Source organism: Giraffa tippelskirchi, chromosome 10 (assembly GCF_054371585.1).
Source record: "Giraffa tippelskirchi isolate mGirTip1 chromosome 10, T2T-mGirTip1v1.2.pri, whole genome shotgun sequence".
NCBI lineage: Eukaryota > Metazoa > Chordata > Mammalia > Artiodactyla > Giraffidae > Giraffa > Giraffa tippelskirchi.
The window spans coordinates 34,825,220-34,844,016 of NC_137284.1; the positions used below are offsets into that span (position 1 = coordinate 34,825,220).

General features: G+C 43.9%; 2 protein-coding genes across 4 annotated transcripts in view; one reads left to right on the plus strand and one right to left on the minus strand.

Moving 5' to 3' along the window:
- RAB30 (RAB30, member RAS oncogene family) overlaps positions 1–18,797 on the minus strand; it is a 100,670-nt gene that overhangs the window by 29,305 nt on the left and 52,568 nt on the right. The window lies entirely within an intron of this gene.
- On the plus strand, positions 17,405–18,386 carry LOC145522738 (N-acetyllactosaminide alpha-1,3-galactosyltransferase-like). Its single transcript, XM_081531725.1, has 2 exons — positions 17,405–17,562; positions 17,657–18,386. The coding sequence occupies exons 1-2, from the start codon at positions 17,405–17,407 to the stop codon at positions 18,384–18,386; spliced, it is 888 nt and encodes a 295-aa protein (XP_081387851.1).

An 18,797-nucleotide genomic window follows, 5' to 3' on the forward strand; every position in this document is an offset into this window, starting at 1 on the left:
GGGGTCGCAAAGAGTCGGACACAACTTACTGACTAAACAACAACATTAGAACCTACATCACTGAGTTGCTTGAGAGGCAAATCAGGAAATAAACAGAAAAGCAGTATGTAAACAAATATACGATAATCAAATGTTTTCAAAAATATAATAATCAAATTTTTTTTTTATCCCTAACCCTCAGTCAGGAGTCATATATACTGATTGCAGAGCATATAGTCAAACAAGAAGGAAAGAAAGTCCACCAGGAAAAATCTCTTTCCCTACCCACACCCCCTCCTGGGGACAATACAGTTAATAACTTGTTCTACAATCTTCTAGCTTTTTTAATATATATATTCTCACATCAATGTGTTTATTTTTTAATTTACAGATTTTTAAAACAAAAACAGAATCATAATATTATACAAAATCTTTATTTTCTACAGAGGGCTTGGAGAAGGAAATGGCAACCCACTCCAGAATTCTTGCCTGCAAACTCCCATGGACAGAGGAGCCTGGCGGGCTACGTACACTCCATAGGATTGCAAAGAGTCGGACACGACTGAGCTGCTACACACTGAGGGCTGTTTTTCCAAAACCCCAAATCTGAATTCATGGTCTGCAAATAGAACAGACACCCAGAAGGCCCAGCAGCATTCACTCAACATTTGCTCCCATGACCTAAAGACGCAGGAAGTGGGAGGGGGAGGACAGTGACATAACTTCGAGAAACACTAAATACATAATCCAGGGCTGTGTTAGGGGAAGCACACTGATTGAATCCATCTTGGCTGAACAAGGCGGGCACCACCAGGAAGCACTCTGAGTCAGAATGATTGGCTAAGGACAACCCGGAAACTAATCCCAGCACCATAAAAGCCGAAACTGCAAGCCATGAGACAGAGCTGTTCTCCTGGGTCCCCTTATTCTGCTGCTCTCCGCCCGGGTGCCCTTTCCCAATAAAATCTCTTGCTTTGTCAGCAAATGTGTCTCCTTGGACAATTCATTTCCGAGTGTTAGACAAGAGCTCAGTTTCGGGTCCTCCTTCCTGCAACAGTTGGAGACTTAAAAGGTTCTGAAACTTTTTCCACAATGAAGAAAACTGGTTAACTGTTTAATCCAGGATTTACCAAACATGATTTTAGCTGAAAAATCTTTTCTAAGATTAATACTTTTTACTATCCCTTGCTACTTGGACTTCATGAAACATGAGTATGGTAAATGCTATTTTATAGCATTTGAAATCAGGGCTGTTCAGATAGGGTTTTAGAAGGAGGGATGGAGGGAGGGAGGAGGGAAGGATGGGAGGGAAGAGGGAAGGAGTAAGAGACCCAGTTAAATTTCAATTTCAGATAGCAACAAATAAATTTCAGTATGTTTGCTCCAAATATTACATGGGACATATAAATAATTTTTAGTAGATAAGTATAACCCCAATTTGCATAGAACATACTTATATTGCTACTATAAAGTTATTAGTTGTTTATCTGCAATTCAAATTTAACCGGGCAGCCTATACTTTGTCTAGCAACTCCTACCCCGGGAAAAATTGGACTCATTAGGTCTAGGAGAAACAGGGACCCTAGACACAGCCCCAGCTATAGAGGAAGATGGGTAGGGCCTGAGAAACAAGATATGAGACTGATGAATCCAAAACAACCAAATGAGGAACAGAAAAAGGCAACAAGCAACATCTGAGGAAAGCATTACTGAGCTAGGGCTCTTCAGTCTGGGCCGGACTGCAGGGACTGGGTGCAGACGGACACACAGGGCTGAGCAAGTGGTTCTCTCCCTCCTGGACAATCACAGGGCACTGTGGACCTTCCTCCAAGTTTATCTCCACATGTGCTCTGTCTGCTGGAGGGGGCTGTGCCCTACACGTCTACGGCTCCTCCCATCTGTTCTTAAAGACAAGGACCACACTTCAACGAGGTACTCGTGTCTGCATACTCCCCTGGCTGTGTTCAAGGAGCGTGCGTTGAACTGGAAGGGTTTGATCTGTCTTTTGCTCTAACAAGGTTCTGTCTCAGGAAGCTCATTATTGCTTAATTACTAGAAGGCAATTACTAAACATTACTATAATCAAGTACTGCAAGCTCACTTGCTTTACATCAGCTGCTAATTTCAGGTTATTGCAAGTTAATTATTCTCCCCGGCCAGGGACGGCAAACACCCACCTGTGCCGTGGCGGCTTCTCATTCATCAGGCCATAATCTCCAGCATTTTCATTATGGCCCTTTACAGTTGACTAAATGCTTTCACAGACATGATCTAATCTGGACCTTGCCACAAGAACTGGTTCTTATCATTCATTATGCAGGTGAGGAAACCAAGGGTTTAAGTGATTCACCCTAAGTCACACACTGGCGAGTTGCAAGGTGACCTCTGTATCCCACGTACCTCAAACTTCTCCCCTTGTGGGAACACCCTCTGTTTTCCCAGGTTCCTGGGTATTTGGACCATGATTTGAACACTTAACTATGTGCCAGGAACTATTCTGTTTCCATACATAATCTTATTTAACCTTTTCAACAGCCTCACTAGGTAGGCATTATTATTCCTACTCCACAGATAAAGAAACTGAGGTTCAGAGAGGTTAACTTATTTGTTTAAAATTACACAGCTAATGAGCTAAAGTGCCAGGATTTAAAACCCATGTTTTTCTGTGAAAAAATTAAGTTGGAATCCTGTCTCACTCCTCTTACTGAAATAAATTCCAGATGGATTAGAGATTTGGATTTTTAAAAATGAAAACATGCAAGTACTAGAAGTGTTAGAAGTGCTGAAGAAAGCATGATATACATAAATACATAAATCTTAAAGTGAGGAAGGCTTTCTAAGAATTGCACAAAATCAAAGCCATAAAATAAAGATACTGACCCATTTGACTAATTTTTTAAAATTCTGCATCATAAAACAAAGATGAACTAAAATATCTGAAATGCATATAACTAAGGGCTAATTTCTTATAAATCAATAAGAAAAGATGAATAACCCAATAGAAAAAAAGGGTAAAAGACATGAGCAGACAGTTTATCAGAAGAAATTAAAATGGTACTTACATTAAAAAAAAAAAAATCAGCCTCACTCATGAGTAAATTCAAGCTATAATGAATTTATAAATTATAATTTATGATAAAACTACAGTGAATTTGTAATCAGAGGCCATTTTTCATATCACATTGGCAACGTTCACTCTGTATTGGACAAAGTATAGAGAAATGGGGCACCTGTATACTGCTGGTGGGAGGTAAACCAACGCAATTTCTGTAGCAGGCTATATTGACTGAAAGCTAAAAAGACTATTATAATCCCTCTGACTCAACAATTCTACTTCAAGGAATTTATCCTACACTGATACTGATACATATGTGCAAAGACACATGGAGTGGGATATATTACAACAATATTTATAATAGCAAATAGGAAATCAGCCTAACTCCATCAGCAGGAAAATAGTTGTACAGACTGTGAAAACTATACACCAAAATTCCACGCAGCCCACTAAGGACATCTGCAAAACATATTAAGTGAAAGAAGCAAGGTGGAGAATAGTGTGCATAGTGTGAAAAGCTATTGTTGTGCTCAGTTGCCCAGTCATGTCTGATTCTTTGCGACCCCATGGACTGTAGCCCACCAGGCTCCTCTGTCCATGGGATTTTCCTGGCAAGAATACTGGAGTGAGTTGCCATTTCCTCCTCCAGGGGATCTTCCTGACTGAGGGATCAAACCCATGTTTCCAGAGTCTCCTGCATTGCAGGCAGATTCTTTACCACTGAGCCACTGGGGAAGCCCGTAGTATGAAAGGAGGGCAAATAATTAATTAACTGCATCTGCATGGGGTTCCCAGGTGGCACTAGTGGTAAAGAATCCACCTGTAATGTAGGAGACGTAAGAGACTGTGGGTTCAATCCCTGAAGATCCACTGCAGGAGGGCATGGCAACCCACTCTAGTATTCTTGCCTGGAGAATCCTAGGTACAGAGGAGCCTGATGGGCTACAGTTCACAGGGTCGCAAAGAGTCGGACATGACTGAAGTGACTTAGCACAGCCCAGCACACCTGCATAAAATATATCCAGAAAAACTACAAAAGAAAATTAGTACAGTGTTTGCTTTTGGAGAGACTGTAGTATCTAGCTCTTTTTGGGAAAGAAGATAACGTCCAACTCTTAATAAATTATAGGGACTTCCCTGATGGTCCAGTAGTTAAAACTCCACACTTCCAAGGCAGGGGGCCTAGGTTTGATTCCCGGTCAGGGAACTAGGTCCCACATGCTGTAACTAAGATCCAGTGCAGACAAATAAATATTTAAAAAAAAGAAAATTATACTCTGCCCTTTCATTCAATCTTACAATAGTGCTTAAAAGACAAGGTAGCTATCCTAATACAGTGAAAGGAGCCCTTTTAAAAAATATCTATTTGAGGTGCTCTGTCGGTCTCTTTCTGTTTTCTCTTTGCCCTGCTACACCCCTTACTGTGACAGAGACCCTTTAAGGAATGTCCCACCCAGGTTCTGGAGTTGCCTTTTCCAGTTCATGGTGTATATTAAACCATGTCTTTCTACATGGTGGGCTCATTCTTTCACGCCAAATTCCTTTAAAACCAAGTATCCATCGTGTGTGTGACAGCCAAATCCAACGGGTAGAATGATAGGCTATTTGTGTCACTAATAAAAACAAAACTCTCCCCCATGAGGATCATGTACTGCCGCTCAGAAACTGCTCTCACTGTGCTGACACAGAACCTTCCTGAGGAGGCAGAAGGAACCTGTCTCCTTCTCCTCATTTTACAGAAATGGCCTTTGAAAGGACGAAGAGTGACTTGCCTCAAGCTGCACAACGTGCAAGCAACAGAGTCAGAAGAGACACTTGGGTCCCTGGACTCTAAATCAGAGCTGCTGCCAGGACAAATAAAGTCTGCAAATATAAATCCCCACTGGGCAAAGCTGGGGCCTAACCACCCGGAGGTTGGCAGGGACCCATGGATGGAAGGGAGATCAAAAGCAGCCCTGGGTTTGCTTGCATTTCCAACTTGGGAGGGGTATTATGAACCCAATAAAAGGGAGGAAAAAGAAAAAAAAAAGCAGCCTCTGAGATTTTTGGGGGAGGGGGGTGGGGGCTGCTCCAGGTCTTCCTTGCAGCATGCAGGATGTTTAGTTGCAGCACATGGAATTTAGTTCCCTGACCAGGGATCCAACCTGGGCCATCAGCTTTGGAAGCACAGAGTCGCAGTCACTGGACCACCAGGGAGTCCCAAGAATATTTTTTGAGACACATGACAAATAAAGATAAAAAACAAAGTAGGCCTGAGATCTCCACAGTATTATTTTCAAAGGCAAGACAGTAAGATATTTTATCTTATTCTTCATACACATTATCTTCCATATTTTCCTCTTTCCTCGAAATACAAAATGGATTTGGGAATCCAGAGGCATAAGGAAAGTGAAAAGTAATCCAAGGAACGGCATGTCACGAGAACAGTTCACAGATACTGCTTAAGTAAACAACGCTCTTTCACTTTCCGCTGTGAGAAGGCGTCACTGCCCTGGGCCCAGATGTGTCTTCCCACAGAGAAGGGAGAAGAGGCAGCGGGCTGCCCCCCACCCACTTGGGCCTCCCGCGCACTCCCCTGGCAGAGCTAATTTGTTTTGCACCACAGCACCTGGGCACAGGTGCTTGCCGAAGAGTCTTGGATACACTGGGTGGTTCAGGCCCATTGTCTCCCGGGGAGAAGGAAGATACCCTTCCACTCATTAATCCCTTTCCAAGATGGGGAGCTTCTGACTGCAAAACATGTTTGTTGCACTGATCTAAGAAAACGCCTTCCCAGACCCCACTTGCTGTTTCCGCCTTCTGCACAAGCCTGCCAGGCTCCCCCTGTAGTCCTCCTCCAACAATAAACAATACTACCCGCCAAAGCTCTGGGGATGCGGGGAAGGTCTGTTCTCCACGTTCTGTAAATCAGGGATTGTGTCTAATCTTTCCTCCGCAGAAGCTTTCCTGCTCCTGTTTGGCTGGGCCGGAAGGGCCTCATTATCAGCATCCTTAGGCTCCTCCCCCAGGCTGAGATTCAGTGCGGCCTGGCCAGGCGGCCAGAGGTCAGAGCTTCAGCCCCAGCCACTTCCTTCTGCCTTAGGGACCCAAGGCAGACCAGGGATGGGGGTATCTCCTTCCCTGTCACTCCAGGCTGGACCCTACCCTCAGCTGTTAAACAGATTCCCTCCTCACTGGAAACAGGAGAAAAGGAAAAAGGGAAGCAAGTGTCCACATGCTCTGTAACTCAAATGGAGGAGGATAAAATGTAGCAGTTCTCCCAAGTTTTATCTCCCAAGACCTTGCCAGGTCCCCTGTTAACACAGAAGAAGGACTATTTGTCTAGAGCATAGATGCTTTATACACATCAGCCTATTTCATCCTTGAAACAGGCTTGTGGGGTGAGATTTCTTGGTGACTGTTACTATCAATAACCTTTTACATCTATAGAACGCCTCAGGTTTGCTGTTCTAAAAATTATCTTATCTGTATGTGTGTTAGTTGCTCAGTTGTGTCTGACTCTTTGCGATCCCATAGGCTATAGCCCGCCAGGCTCCTTCATGGAATTCTCCAGGCAAGAAGACTACTGTAGTGGGTTGCCATTCCCTTCTCCAGGGGATCTTCCCAACCCAGGGATGGAACCCAGGTTTCCTGCAATGCAGGAGGATTCTTTACCATCCATGCCCCCAGGGAAGACCCTTATCTGTATCCTTGCAAATTCCTACATGGAAGATGGGGTAAAAATTCTCCTCCAGTCTATCCCCAACACCACACACACACACACACACACACACACACACACACACACACACAGAGCAAACCATAAGCCATTTGTCGGCAAGGCCTGCTGATGTGCTGTCAGAAATGCAGCCTGGGGCTTCTCTGGTGGTGCAGTAGATAAGAATCTACTTGCCAATGCAGGGGACACAGGTTCGATTCCCAATCTGGGAAGATCCCACGTGCCTCAGAGCAAGTCAGGCCTGTGCCACAACTACTGAGCTCCTACGCTGCAACTGAAGTCCGTGCGCCCAGAGCCTCTGCTCCATGAGAGGCGCCACGGCCATGAGAAGCCCGAACACCACAGCAAAAGAGCAGCCTCCTGCTCGCCACAACCAGATAAAGCCTGCACAAAAGCAATGCAGTGCAGCCAAAAATAAATAAATAAAATTGAAAAAAAGAAGAAGAAAGAAAGAAAGAAATGTAGCCTGAATACCCCCCTCTGCCGCCCCTTTGTCTCTAACGCATCAGCCTGGCTCCAGCCCTTGTCACCTCTCACCCAGCCAGTGACGTCTAACCAGGTTAAGTGTAACAAGGAAATACTGTCCTCACTAGCAGGCCTTCAATATTTATCAAAAGCCTTAACAACATCCACAGTCTTTGATCTAGAAATTTTGCTTCTGGGAGTTTTCCTAAGGAATGATTCCAAGATGTACACACAGATTTATTCACAGTAGCACACAAAGTTCATTCCAGTATTACTTAGAATAGTCCCCAAAAACATAAAGCCTATATCCAACAATGGAGAAATGGTTACATGGAACCACATGATGTAACATTATGAAACATATATGTGGAAGAAAATACATTTTAAACATGCTTCCTCTAAGTGGTGGGATTATAGATTATTTTCCTCCTGATCTATTTATATCTTTTCTAAACTTTCTTCAATAAACATGACTTATTTAGAAATAATACACTTTATTAAAATATAGGGACTCAATACTGGTAAGGGAAACATGGAACAGGTAGACACATAATCGGCTAGTGACCATCCACATTTAATTAGCTCTTCTGAAAGCAGAATCTTCCTACAGGTACAAACCAAAAGCGACAACTGCATTCAAACTCTCCATGCTGGGAACTCACTTCTGGAAATTCGCTTTAAGGAACAAACTCAAAGTGCAATATGAACAGAAACGCTCATTACATCTTGTCTAAAAGAACTGGAAACAACCCAGTTGTCCAGCTCAGGCAGTGTTGTATGGAACATCAACATCATGGAATGCAGGGCAGCTATTAGAAATGCCAGTTATGAAAACTATGTAGAAACATGAAATAATGTTGGACATAGGCTACAAAACTAAAAGAATACACAAAGCTGCATTTTTCAGGACTGTAGCTATAAAAAATAAGCATAGATGTGAACAAGGGCATTTCCAAAGCAAGAACATATATTGCATTTAGTTTATGAGATCCCAGGGAGCTTTTTGTTTTTTAATTTTCATCCTCCCCACCTTTTAAACAAGTTTTAACATTTTGCATATACCATAGACACATTTTTTAAAAATGTAGAAGACATAGAAAAAGGAATTACCAAAAGCAACACAAACACTGCCGGCATTTTGATGTGTTCCTCCCTGTGTCTTTTTCCTAAGCACTACATGATTTAGTTTGGTTTTGATCACTGTAATCATGACAAGATTTCCTTCAAAGTAGTTACAAAATCATTTCAATTTTTAAAACCAGAGAACATAACAAAGACCTGTAGGAACATATACCGATGGGTTTTTTCAAGTGCTGTCAAGAGAACTGACCTCATACAATGTCTGACTGTAAACAGAAAACAGCAATTTCACACCGTGGTGGCAGAACAGCTGGAATGATCAAAGTTCCTAACACCTGTGGAAGACGCTTAGGCCTGCGTTGTTGTTGTTCATTGCTAAGTGTGTCTGACTCTGCAACCCCATGGACTGCAGCATGCCAGGCTTCCCCGTCCTTCACTATCTTCCAGAGTTGACTCAAACTCACGTCCATCGAGTCAGTGATGCCACCCAACCATCTCATCCTCTGTCTCCCCCTTTTCCTCCTGCCCTCAATCTTTTGCACCGTCAGGGTCTTTTCCAGTGAGTCATCTCTTCGAATCAGGTGGCCAAAGTACTGGAGCTTCAGCATTAGTCCTTCCAATGAATATTGAGGGTTGATTTCCTTTAGGACTGACTGGTTTGATCTCCTGGCTGTCCAAGGGACTCTGAAGAGTCTTCTCCAACACCATGATTCAAAAGCATCAATTCTTCAGCGCTCAGCCTTCTTAGGCCTGTATCAATAGCCATAAGCCAGGAGCATGGAGAGTGCTGTGCTACTAAAGCTGACATTGTTGTAAATTAGAAGGAATTTTCTCAGATTTGGAAAAGATAATGGGGGACTTCCCTGGTGGCCCAGTGGTTAAGAATCCAGTTTCCAGTGAAGTGACATGGGTTTGATCCCTGGTCGGGGAACTAAGATCCCATATGCTGCTGAACAACGAAGCCCGTGAACGACAACTATTGAGCCCATGCGCTTGAGAGCCTGTGTTCTGCTATTAGAGAGAAGTCCCTCACACTGCAACTAACTACAGAAGCTCCCATGAGCCACAACAAAGACCCAGCACAGCCTAAATAAAAATTTTTTTAATTAAAAATAAAATTAAAAAAAGAAAAGATAATAGATATAACAATGGACTAAGTTTTCAAATCAGGAAAAGCTTGAAGGGATCCAATCCAACTGGTTGCTTGATCCAGCATGTTTAACCTCCTTGACACCGAACTGACAACCTCACCAGCAAGGATCCCTCCAGGAAGAGAAACAGGGATCGCTATGTAAGCAACACCTGGGCTCCGTTGCCCATTGAATGTGGACCCTGCAGACAGGGAGCCGAGGCTGAGTCTGCTTTCCTCATGGACCAGCTCAGTTTCTGCAGGAGTGTGACACTTTGGGGCTTTTCAAACAACAGGGCCCCTAGAGACAAACTGACTATTCATCTCTTCCATGTGTGTCTAGCCAAGCCTCTGTCCTCTGTCACAAGGCTGGGGAAAAGAAGGTAGGCTAGTCTGGGCAGATGAAGACATAAGATGCCACTGTGAACACAGCCAACCTCATTCAGATACTGCCTACATCAAGGTAAAAAGTCACATTGCATTCTTTGCCTTAGAAGTTTTTGGAAACGAACCCGTGGACAAGATGCAATGCGACTACTCCACTACAATGTTAATTTAATATTTCCAAAGAACTAATCTAACCAGGCCATTCCCAGATTTCAAACTCCTCGGAGATCCCGGCTGCCCACACAAGTCCTCTGTGAGAGGAAGGGCAGGGCCCTGGTGAAGGAGGTAAACCTAGGAGCGAAACTGCCCAAGTCTGAGTCCTGTCTCTGCCCTGAAGAGTTGGGCGACTGTGGGCAAGTTCCCTTTTCTCTCGGTGCCCACATTTCTTTATTTGTAAATAGGGATAATAACAGCACCTACTTCATGCGGTTATTTTACAGATGAAAAGATTTAATACAACAAAGCATGAAGAAGAGAGCCTGGCACCCAATAAATCTCAGGTGCTTATACCTGGAACTCTGCTTAATGCTATGTGGCAACCTTAATGGGAGGGGAATTTGGCGGGGAATGGATACGTGTATGTGTATGCCTGAGTCCCTTAACTGTCAGCCCGAAACTATCACAACATTGTTAACTGGCTATACCCCAATACAAAATAAAAAGTAAAAAGAAAAATTTAGGTACTTATAAATCTTATTAAGTCATTGTTGGAAAGTTCAAATTCCCTAGCAGGGCACACAGAGCCACCCATAACCCAGTCCCTGCTCATCTCTTTGGCTTCATTTCTCATGACCTTTGAGTTACCACCACCACGATGATCACACAGCCATGCCAAGCTCCCAGAGTGTGGCCCTTGAGGCAGGTTCATCTCTCCACATCTCTACTCACATGAGGCCATTCTCTCCTTGTTGCTGGTGAGTAATCACACAGCTCTGGACCCCTCCACCCTCCCCCGTGGGAATTAGTCCCTTTCTCCTTTACACTTCCACCGTCTGCCATGAGACTCCCTTCATAGATACTTCATTATCCTCACTGGCTCAAGGATCCTGCTTCCCCCCACTAGACCTTAAGGACAGAGGCGCCTATGAATTTCTGTCTCTATCCCCACTGCCTGGCACTCAGGAGATCCTGAGTAAACAGTTATTAAATAAATGCAAAAGAAATATTGATCAGAACATGCAAAAGCTAGGAATAGTTTTCAGAGAACCTAAACCCCAGGATGAGGAAGCCAAACCCCAAAACACTTTGATCCTGAGAAGAGTTAATTGGCAAAGATCATATAACCAAAAAGAAGAAAGAAAATGATAATTTCCCAGGGGAAAGCCAAACCTTATTATAATGCAGTGTCTATGTGTGTATTGGAGGAGGGGGAGGGAGAAGTGACATTAATAATGGTTCTAAACTAACTGATGTTGAGTAATCACTGAACAGCAGGTTTTAAATGTTTTCTTTAGGGGAAAAAAAAGCTGATTGGGAAGTATTTTTTTACCTTGTTCAGAGTACAGGTTATTTCAATATAAAATACTACACAGGACCCAGACTGCAAGAAAAGAGAAGTAATTTTTGCTGAATGTCTATAGTGAGCCAGCTACTTTAAAAATAATATCACTTCTATTTATTAAGCAGAAGGTGCTAGACACAGAGCCGTTCACTTTAGATGCATCATCAGATTTGATAATGCAAGTCCTCAACAACTCTGAGAACTACGTATTCCCCTCTGCATTCTATAGATGAGAAAAACATATTCATCATCCCATACATTTTTAGTGAGCATATTCTTTGTGCAAGTCACTGACCCAGGAGTTCAGGATACAGTGATGAACAGGCAGACAAAGTTCCCCACACCCTTCACAGAGTATACATCCTAGCCGAACAGAAAAGAGAGCAAGGAATGAATGGGGAAAGGAGCATATACATAAATAAACAAGAAATATACCAAATAGTGGTAACTGCCAGTAGAGAACAAAAATAAAAGGAAAGGACAGAGTGTATCCAGACAGCAATTTTATTTTATTTGGCTGCAGCATGTGGCATATGAGATCTTCATTCACCGACCAGATATCGGAATTATACCCCCTGCATTGAAAGCACAGAGTCTTAACCACTGGACCACAAAGGAAATCCCCAGACAGCAATTTTAGAGTGAGTTGTTAGAGAAGGCCTCTCTGGGCTGGCTCTATTTAAAATAAGATTAGAATAAGAAAAAGTCAAGCACATGAAGATAGGAAGAACAGGGGCTTCCCTGGTGGTCAAAATGGTTAAGAATTTGCCTTCCAATGCAAGGGACGCATGTTCAATCCCTGGTTGGGGTCCTAAGATCCTACATGTCATGGGGCAACTAAGCCCACATGCCCTAACGAAGACCCAGTGCAGCCAAAAAAAAAAAAAACTGGAAGAGCATTTTGGGCTGAAGGAATAACTAGTACAAAGAGGCCTAAAGGAAGAATGGACTTGGCATGTTCAAGGAACCAAAAATAGAACAATGAGGCTGGGTGCATGGTCAAGGAGAAAAGGCTAAGAAACAGACCACGGGGCAGGTCACACACAGCTCAGTCAGTCACAGCCAGGAGTCGGGATTTCATTCTGAGTGCAACAGGAAGCTCCCTGGAGGGGGAGGGATGGTTGGGAATGTGACATAAACCACTTAACCTTTTCCAAAGATTTCACTGGTCCTTGTACTGTAGGGTCTTGTAGCAGAGATACAGGTTGAAGCAGGGCAACTAGTTAGGAGATTACTGTAGGAAGCCTAGGTGAGAGATGACATGGCTTGGACTAGGGTGTTAGTAATGAAGATGGCGTGGCCAAGAGGAGCTACCCCATGTCCAAGGAGCGGCGGCTGCACGGGGGCAGGAGGGCCGAGAGAAGCTACTCTAGGTTCAAGGTCAGGAGGAGCGGCGGTGAGGAGATACCCCTCCTCCAAGGTAAGGAGCAGCAGCTGCGCTTTGCTGGAGCAGCCATGAAGAGATACTCTATGTCCAAGGTAAGAGAAACCCAAGTAAGACAGAAGGTGTTGCGGGAGGGCATCAGAGAGCAAACATGCTGAAACCATAATCACAGAAAACTAGCCAATCTGATCACACATACCATAGCCTTGTCTATCTCAATGAAACTAAGCCATATCGTGTGGGGTCACCCAAGACAGATGGGTCATGGTGGAGAGGTCTGACAGTATGTGGTCCACTGGAGAAGGGAATGGCAAACCACTTCAGTATTCCTGCCTTGAGAACCCCATAAACAGTATGAAAAGGCAAACAGATAGGACACTGAAAGATGAACTCCCCAGGTCAGTAGGTGTGCAATATGCTACTGGAGATCAGTGGAGAAATAACCCCAGAAAGAATGAAGGAATGGAGCCACAGCAAAAACAATACCCAGTTGTGGATGTGACTGGTGATAGAAGCAAGGTCCGATGCTGTAAAGAGTAATATTGCATAGGAAACTGGAATGTTAGGTCCATGAATCAAGGCAAATTGGAAGTGGTCAAACAGGTGATGGCAAGAGTGAACGTCGACATTCTAGGAATCAGTGAACTAAGATGGACTAGAATGGGTGAATTTAACTCAGATGATCATTATGGCTACTACTATGGGCAGAAATCCCTTAGAAGAAATGGAGTAGCCATCATGGTCAACAAAAGAGTCCGAAATGTAGTACTTGGATGCAATCTCAAAAATGACAGAATGATCTCTGTTCGTTTCCAAGGAAAACCATTCAATATCATGGGAATCTAAACCTATGCCCCGACCAGTTACGCTGAAGAAGCTGAAGTTGAACGGTTCTATTAAGACCTACAAGACCTTTTAGAACTAACACCCAAAAAAGATGTCCTTTTCATTATAGGGGTTCAGTTCAGTTCAGTTCAGTCGCTCAATCGTGTCCGACTTTTTGCGACCCCATGAATTGCAGCACGCCAGGCAATGGCACCCCACTCCAGTACTCTTGCTTGGAAAATCCCATGGACGGAGGAGCCTGGTAGGTTGCAGTCCATGGGGTCGCTAAGAGTCGGACGACTGAGCTACTTCACTTTCACTTTTCCCTTTCACGCACTGGAGAAGGAAATGGCAACCCACTCCAGTGTTCTTGCCTGGAGAATCCCAGGGACAGCGGAGCCTCGTGGGCTACCGTCTATGGGGTTGCACAGAGTCGGACACGACTGAAGCGACTTAGCAGCAGCAGCAGCAGCAGGCCTCTCTGTCCATCACCAAATCCCGGAGTCCACCCAAACCCATGTCCATCGAGTCGGTTATGCCACCCAACCATCTCATCCTCTGTTGTCCCCTTCTCCTTCTGCCCCTAATCCTACCCAGCATTAGGGTCTTTTCCAATGAGTCAACTCTTCGCATGAGGTGGCCAAAGTATTGGAGTTTCAGCTTCAACATCAGACCTTCCAATGAACACCCAGGCTTGATCTCTTTTAGGATGGATTGATTGGATCTCCTTGCAGTCCAAGGGACTCTCAAGAGTCTTCTCCAACACCACAGTTCAAAAGCATCAATTCTTCGGCACTCAGCTTTCTTCACCGTCCAACTCTCCCATCCATACATGACCACTGGAAAAACCATAGCCTTGACTAGATGGACTTTTGTTGGCAAAGTAATGTCTCTGCTTTTAAATATGCTATCTAGGTTGGCCATAACCTTCCTTCCAAGGAGTAAGCGTCTTTTAATTTCATGGCTGCAATCACCATCAGCAGTGATTTTGGAGCCCAAAAAAATTAAGTCTGACACTGTTTCCACTGTTTCCCCATCTATTTCCCATGAAGTGATGGGACCAGATGCCATGATCTTAGTTTTCTGAACGTTGAGCTTTAAGCCAACTTTTTCACTCTCCTCCTTCACCTTCATCAAGAGGCTCTTTAGTTCTTCTTCACTTTCTGCCATAAGGGTGGTGTCATCTGCATATCTGAGGTTATTGATATTTCTCCCGGCAATCTTGATTCCAGCTTGTGTTTCTTCCAGCCCAGCGTTTCTCATGATGTACTCTGCATATAAGTTAAATAAGCAGGGTGATAATATACAGCCTTGACGTACTCCTTTTCCTATTTGGAACCAGTCTGTTGTTCCATGTCCAGTTCTAACTGTTGCTTCCTGACCTGCATTATAGGGGACTGGAATACAAAAGTACGAAGTCAAGAAACACCTAGAGTAACAGGCAAATTTGGCCTTGGAGGACAGAATGAAGCAGGGCAAAGGCTAATACAGTTTTGCCAAGAGAACGCACTGGTCATAGCAAACACCCTCTTCCAACAACACAAGAGAAGACTACACATGGACATCACCAGATGGTAAACACTGAAATCAGATTGATTAAATTATTTGCAGCCAAAGATGGAGAAGCTCTATACACTCAGCAAAAACAAGACCAGGAGCTGACTGTGGCTCAGATCATGAACTCCTTATTGCCAAATTCAGACTTAAATGAAGAAAGTAGGGAAAACCACGAGACCATTCAGGTATGACCTAAATCAAACCCCTTATGATTATACAGTGGAAGTGAGAAATAGATTTAAGGGACTAGATCTGATAGACAGAGTGCCTGATGAACTATGGATGGAGGTTCATGACATTGTACAGAAGACAGGGATGAAGACCATCCCCATGGAAAAGAAATGCAAACAAGCAAAATGGCTGACTGAGGAGGCCTTACAGATAGCTGGGAAAAGAAGAGAAGCAAAAAGCAAAGGAGAAAAGGAAAACTATACCCATTGAATGCAGAGTTCCAAAGAATAGCAAGGAGAGATAAGAAAGCCTTCCTCAGTGATAAATGCAAAGAAATAGAGGAAAATAACAGAATGGGAAAGACTAGAGATCTCTTCAAGAAAATTAGAGAGACCAAGGGAACATTTCATGCAAAGATGGGCACAATAAAGGACAGAAATGGTATGGACCTAACAGAAGCAGAAGATATTAAGAAGAGGTGGCAAGAATACACAGAAGAACTGCACAAAAAAGATCTTCACGACCCAGATAATCACGATGGTGTGATCACTCACCTAGAGCCAGACATCCTGGAATGTGAAGTCAAGTAGGCCTTAGAAAGCATCATTATGAACAAAGCTAGTGGAGGTGATGGAATTCCAGTTGAGCTATTTCAAATCCTAAAAGATGATGCTGTGAAAGTGCTGCACTCAATATGCCAGCAAATTTGGAAAACTCAGCAGTGGCCACAGGACTGGAAAAGGTCAGTTTTCGTTCCAATCCCAAAGAAAGGCAATGCCAAAGAATGCTCAAACTACCACACAACTGCACTCATCTCACACGCTAGTAAAGTAATGCTCAAAATTCTTCAAGCCAGGCTTCAGCAATACGTGAACCGTGAACTTCCAGATGTTCAAGCTGGTTTTAGAAAAGGCAGAGGAACCAGAAATGAAATTGCCAACATCCGCTGGATCATTGAAAAAGCAAGAGAGTTCTAGAAAAACATCTATTTCTGCTGTACTGACTATGCCAAAGCCTTTAACTGTGGGTCACAATAAACTGTGGAAAATTTTGAAAGAGATGGGAATACCAGACCACCTGATCTGTCTCTTGAGAAACCTGTATGCAGGTCAGGAAGCAACAGTTAGACCTGGACATGGAACAACAGACTGGGTCCAAATAGGAAAAGGAGTACGTCAAGGTTGTATATTGTCACCCTGCTTATTTAACTTATATGCAGAGTACATCATGAGAAATGCTGGGCTGGAAGAAGCACAAGCTGGAATCACGATTGCTGGGAGAAACATCAATAACTTCAGATATGCAAATGACACCACCCTTATGGCAGAAAGTGAAGAGGAACTAAAGAGCCTCTTGATGAAAGTGAAAGAGAGAGTGAAAAAGTTGTCTTAAAGTTCAACCTTCAGAAAACTAAGATCATGGCATCTGGTCCCATCACTTCATGGCAAATAGATGGAGAAACAGTGGAAACAGTGGCTGACTTTATTTTGGGGGGCTCCAAAATCACTGCAGATGGTGATTGCAGCCATAAAATTAAAAGACGCTTACTCCTTGGAAGGAAAGTTATGACCAACCTAGACAGCATATTAAAAAGCAGAGACATTACTTTGCCAACAAAGGTCTGTCTAGTCAAGGCCTGGCGTACTGCGATTCACAGGGTCACAAAGAGTCGGACACGACCGAGTGACTGAAATGAAATGAACTGAACTGAACTGAATGAAGATGGTCATAAGGTGATAAGATTTGGGAATGTTTTTGAAGATAGAGCTAGAAAGTAGAAATTGCTGAAGGATTGGATGATGATGGTGGAAGAAGAACGAAATCAAAGATAAGGTCTAGGGCTGTGGGCCGGGCAGAGCAGGGAGCCACCAGCTGCCCAGTGCCCCCTGCCTGCAGCCCGGAGGAGCGCCCTCTGGAGCCCCGCCCTACCCGGGCATGCCCTGCGGGGCTCAGGTGAAGGCAGCTGCCCTCAGCGCGCCAGGCTTCTGCGCATCCGGAGTTGGAGCGCTGCACCTTCCCTTCCTCCCAGCCCTACCTCCTTCTGCAGAGGGGAGCTCAACAGAGCTTGGTGGGTTTTTGCCTTTTACTCTGGGAGAAGAGAAGCAGATGATGCAGAGAAAAGAACAAATGTCAAAGGAAAAGTGATTCTGTCGATGCTGCTTGTTTCAGCTGTCATTGTTGTGTGTGGGGAATACAGCCACAGCCCAGAAGCCTCTCTGTTCTGGATAAACACGTCAAGAAACCCCGAAGTTGGTGGCAGTAGCATTCAGAAGGGCTACTGGTTTCCCAGATGGCTTAACAGTGGTTACCATGAGGAAGACGAAGACACGGAAGAAGAAAAGGAACAGAGAAAGGAAGAAGAAAGAAAGCTCTTCGTCTCTTGGACTGGTTCAACCCACTTAAACACCCCGAGTTGTGACCATGATGGAATGGAAGGCACCTGTAGTGTGGGAAGGCACTTACAACAGAGCCATCTGGGATGATTCTTATGCCAAACAGAAAATTACCATCAGCCTGACGGTTTTTGCTGTTGGAAGTTACATTGAGCATTACTTGAAGGAGTTCTTAACGTCTGCCAATAAGCACTTCATGGTTGGCCACAGAGTCATATTTTACATCATGGTGGATGATGTCTCCAGGATGCCTTTGATAGAGCTGAGTCCTCTGCACTCCGTCAAAGTGTTTGAGATCAAGCCTGAGAGGAGGTGGCAGGACATCCTCACGATGCGCATGAAGACCTTTGGAGAGCACGTCGTGGCCCACATCTGGCATGAGGCTGACTTCCTCTTCTGCATGGACGTGGACCAGGTCTTCCACGACAAGTTTGGGGTGGAGATCCTGGGCGAGTTGGTGGCCCAGCTACAGGCCTGGTGGTACAAGGCAGATCCCTGTAAGTTCACCTACAAGAGGCGGAAGGAGTCTGCAGCATACATTCCCTTTGACAGAGAGGATTTTTATTACCACACGGCCATTTCGGGGGAAACACCCACTCAGGTCCTGAACATCACCCAGAAGTGCTTCAAGGGAGTCCTCAAGGACAAGAAAAATGAGGTAGAAACCCAAAGGCATGATGAAAGCCATCTAAACAAGTATTTCCTTCTCAACAAACCCACTAAAATCTTATCCCCGGAATAATGCTAGGATTATCATATAGGCCTGCCTTCGAATATTAAGCTTGTCAAGCTATCTTGGCAGACAAAAGAGTATCATGTGGTTAGAAATAACTTTGACTTCGTGCCAGTACATTTCTGAATTTGAGACAGTATTATTCTGGCTACTTCCTCAGAAAAGTAACACTTAATTTTAACTTAAAAAAAAAAAAATACTAACAAAAGACCAACACAGCAAGTATGTATTATTTCTTCTTGTAACTTTGAGCCTTGTAATATGCGAGAATGAACCTATGGTAATCAGATGTAAATTCCCAATGATTTCTTACCTATTCTGGGTTGGGGAGGCAGGGAGAGGATACACTATCAGTTGAACCAAAAAAAAAAACAGTTGTCATAGACAAAGAAAAAGCCAGAAACACTCTATGTGTGCCAG

Excerpts from the sequence above, each read along its gene's own strand:
- LOC145522738 (XM_081531725.1), top strand. The coding sequence starts at position 17,405 with ATGCTGCTTGTTTCAGCTGTCATTGTTGTGTGTGGGGAATACAGCCAC. Across the intron at positions 17,563-17,656 it reads TGGCTTAACAGTGGTTACCA|ACCCCGAGTTGTGACCATGA; the intron begins TGAGGAAGACGA and ends ACCCACTTAAAC.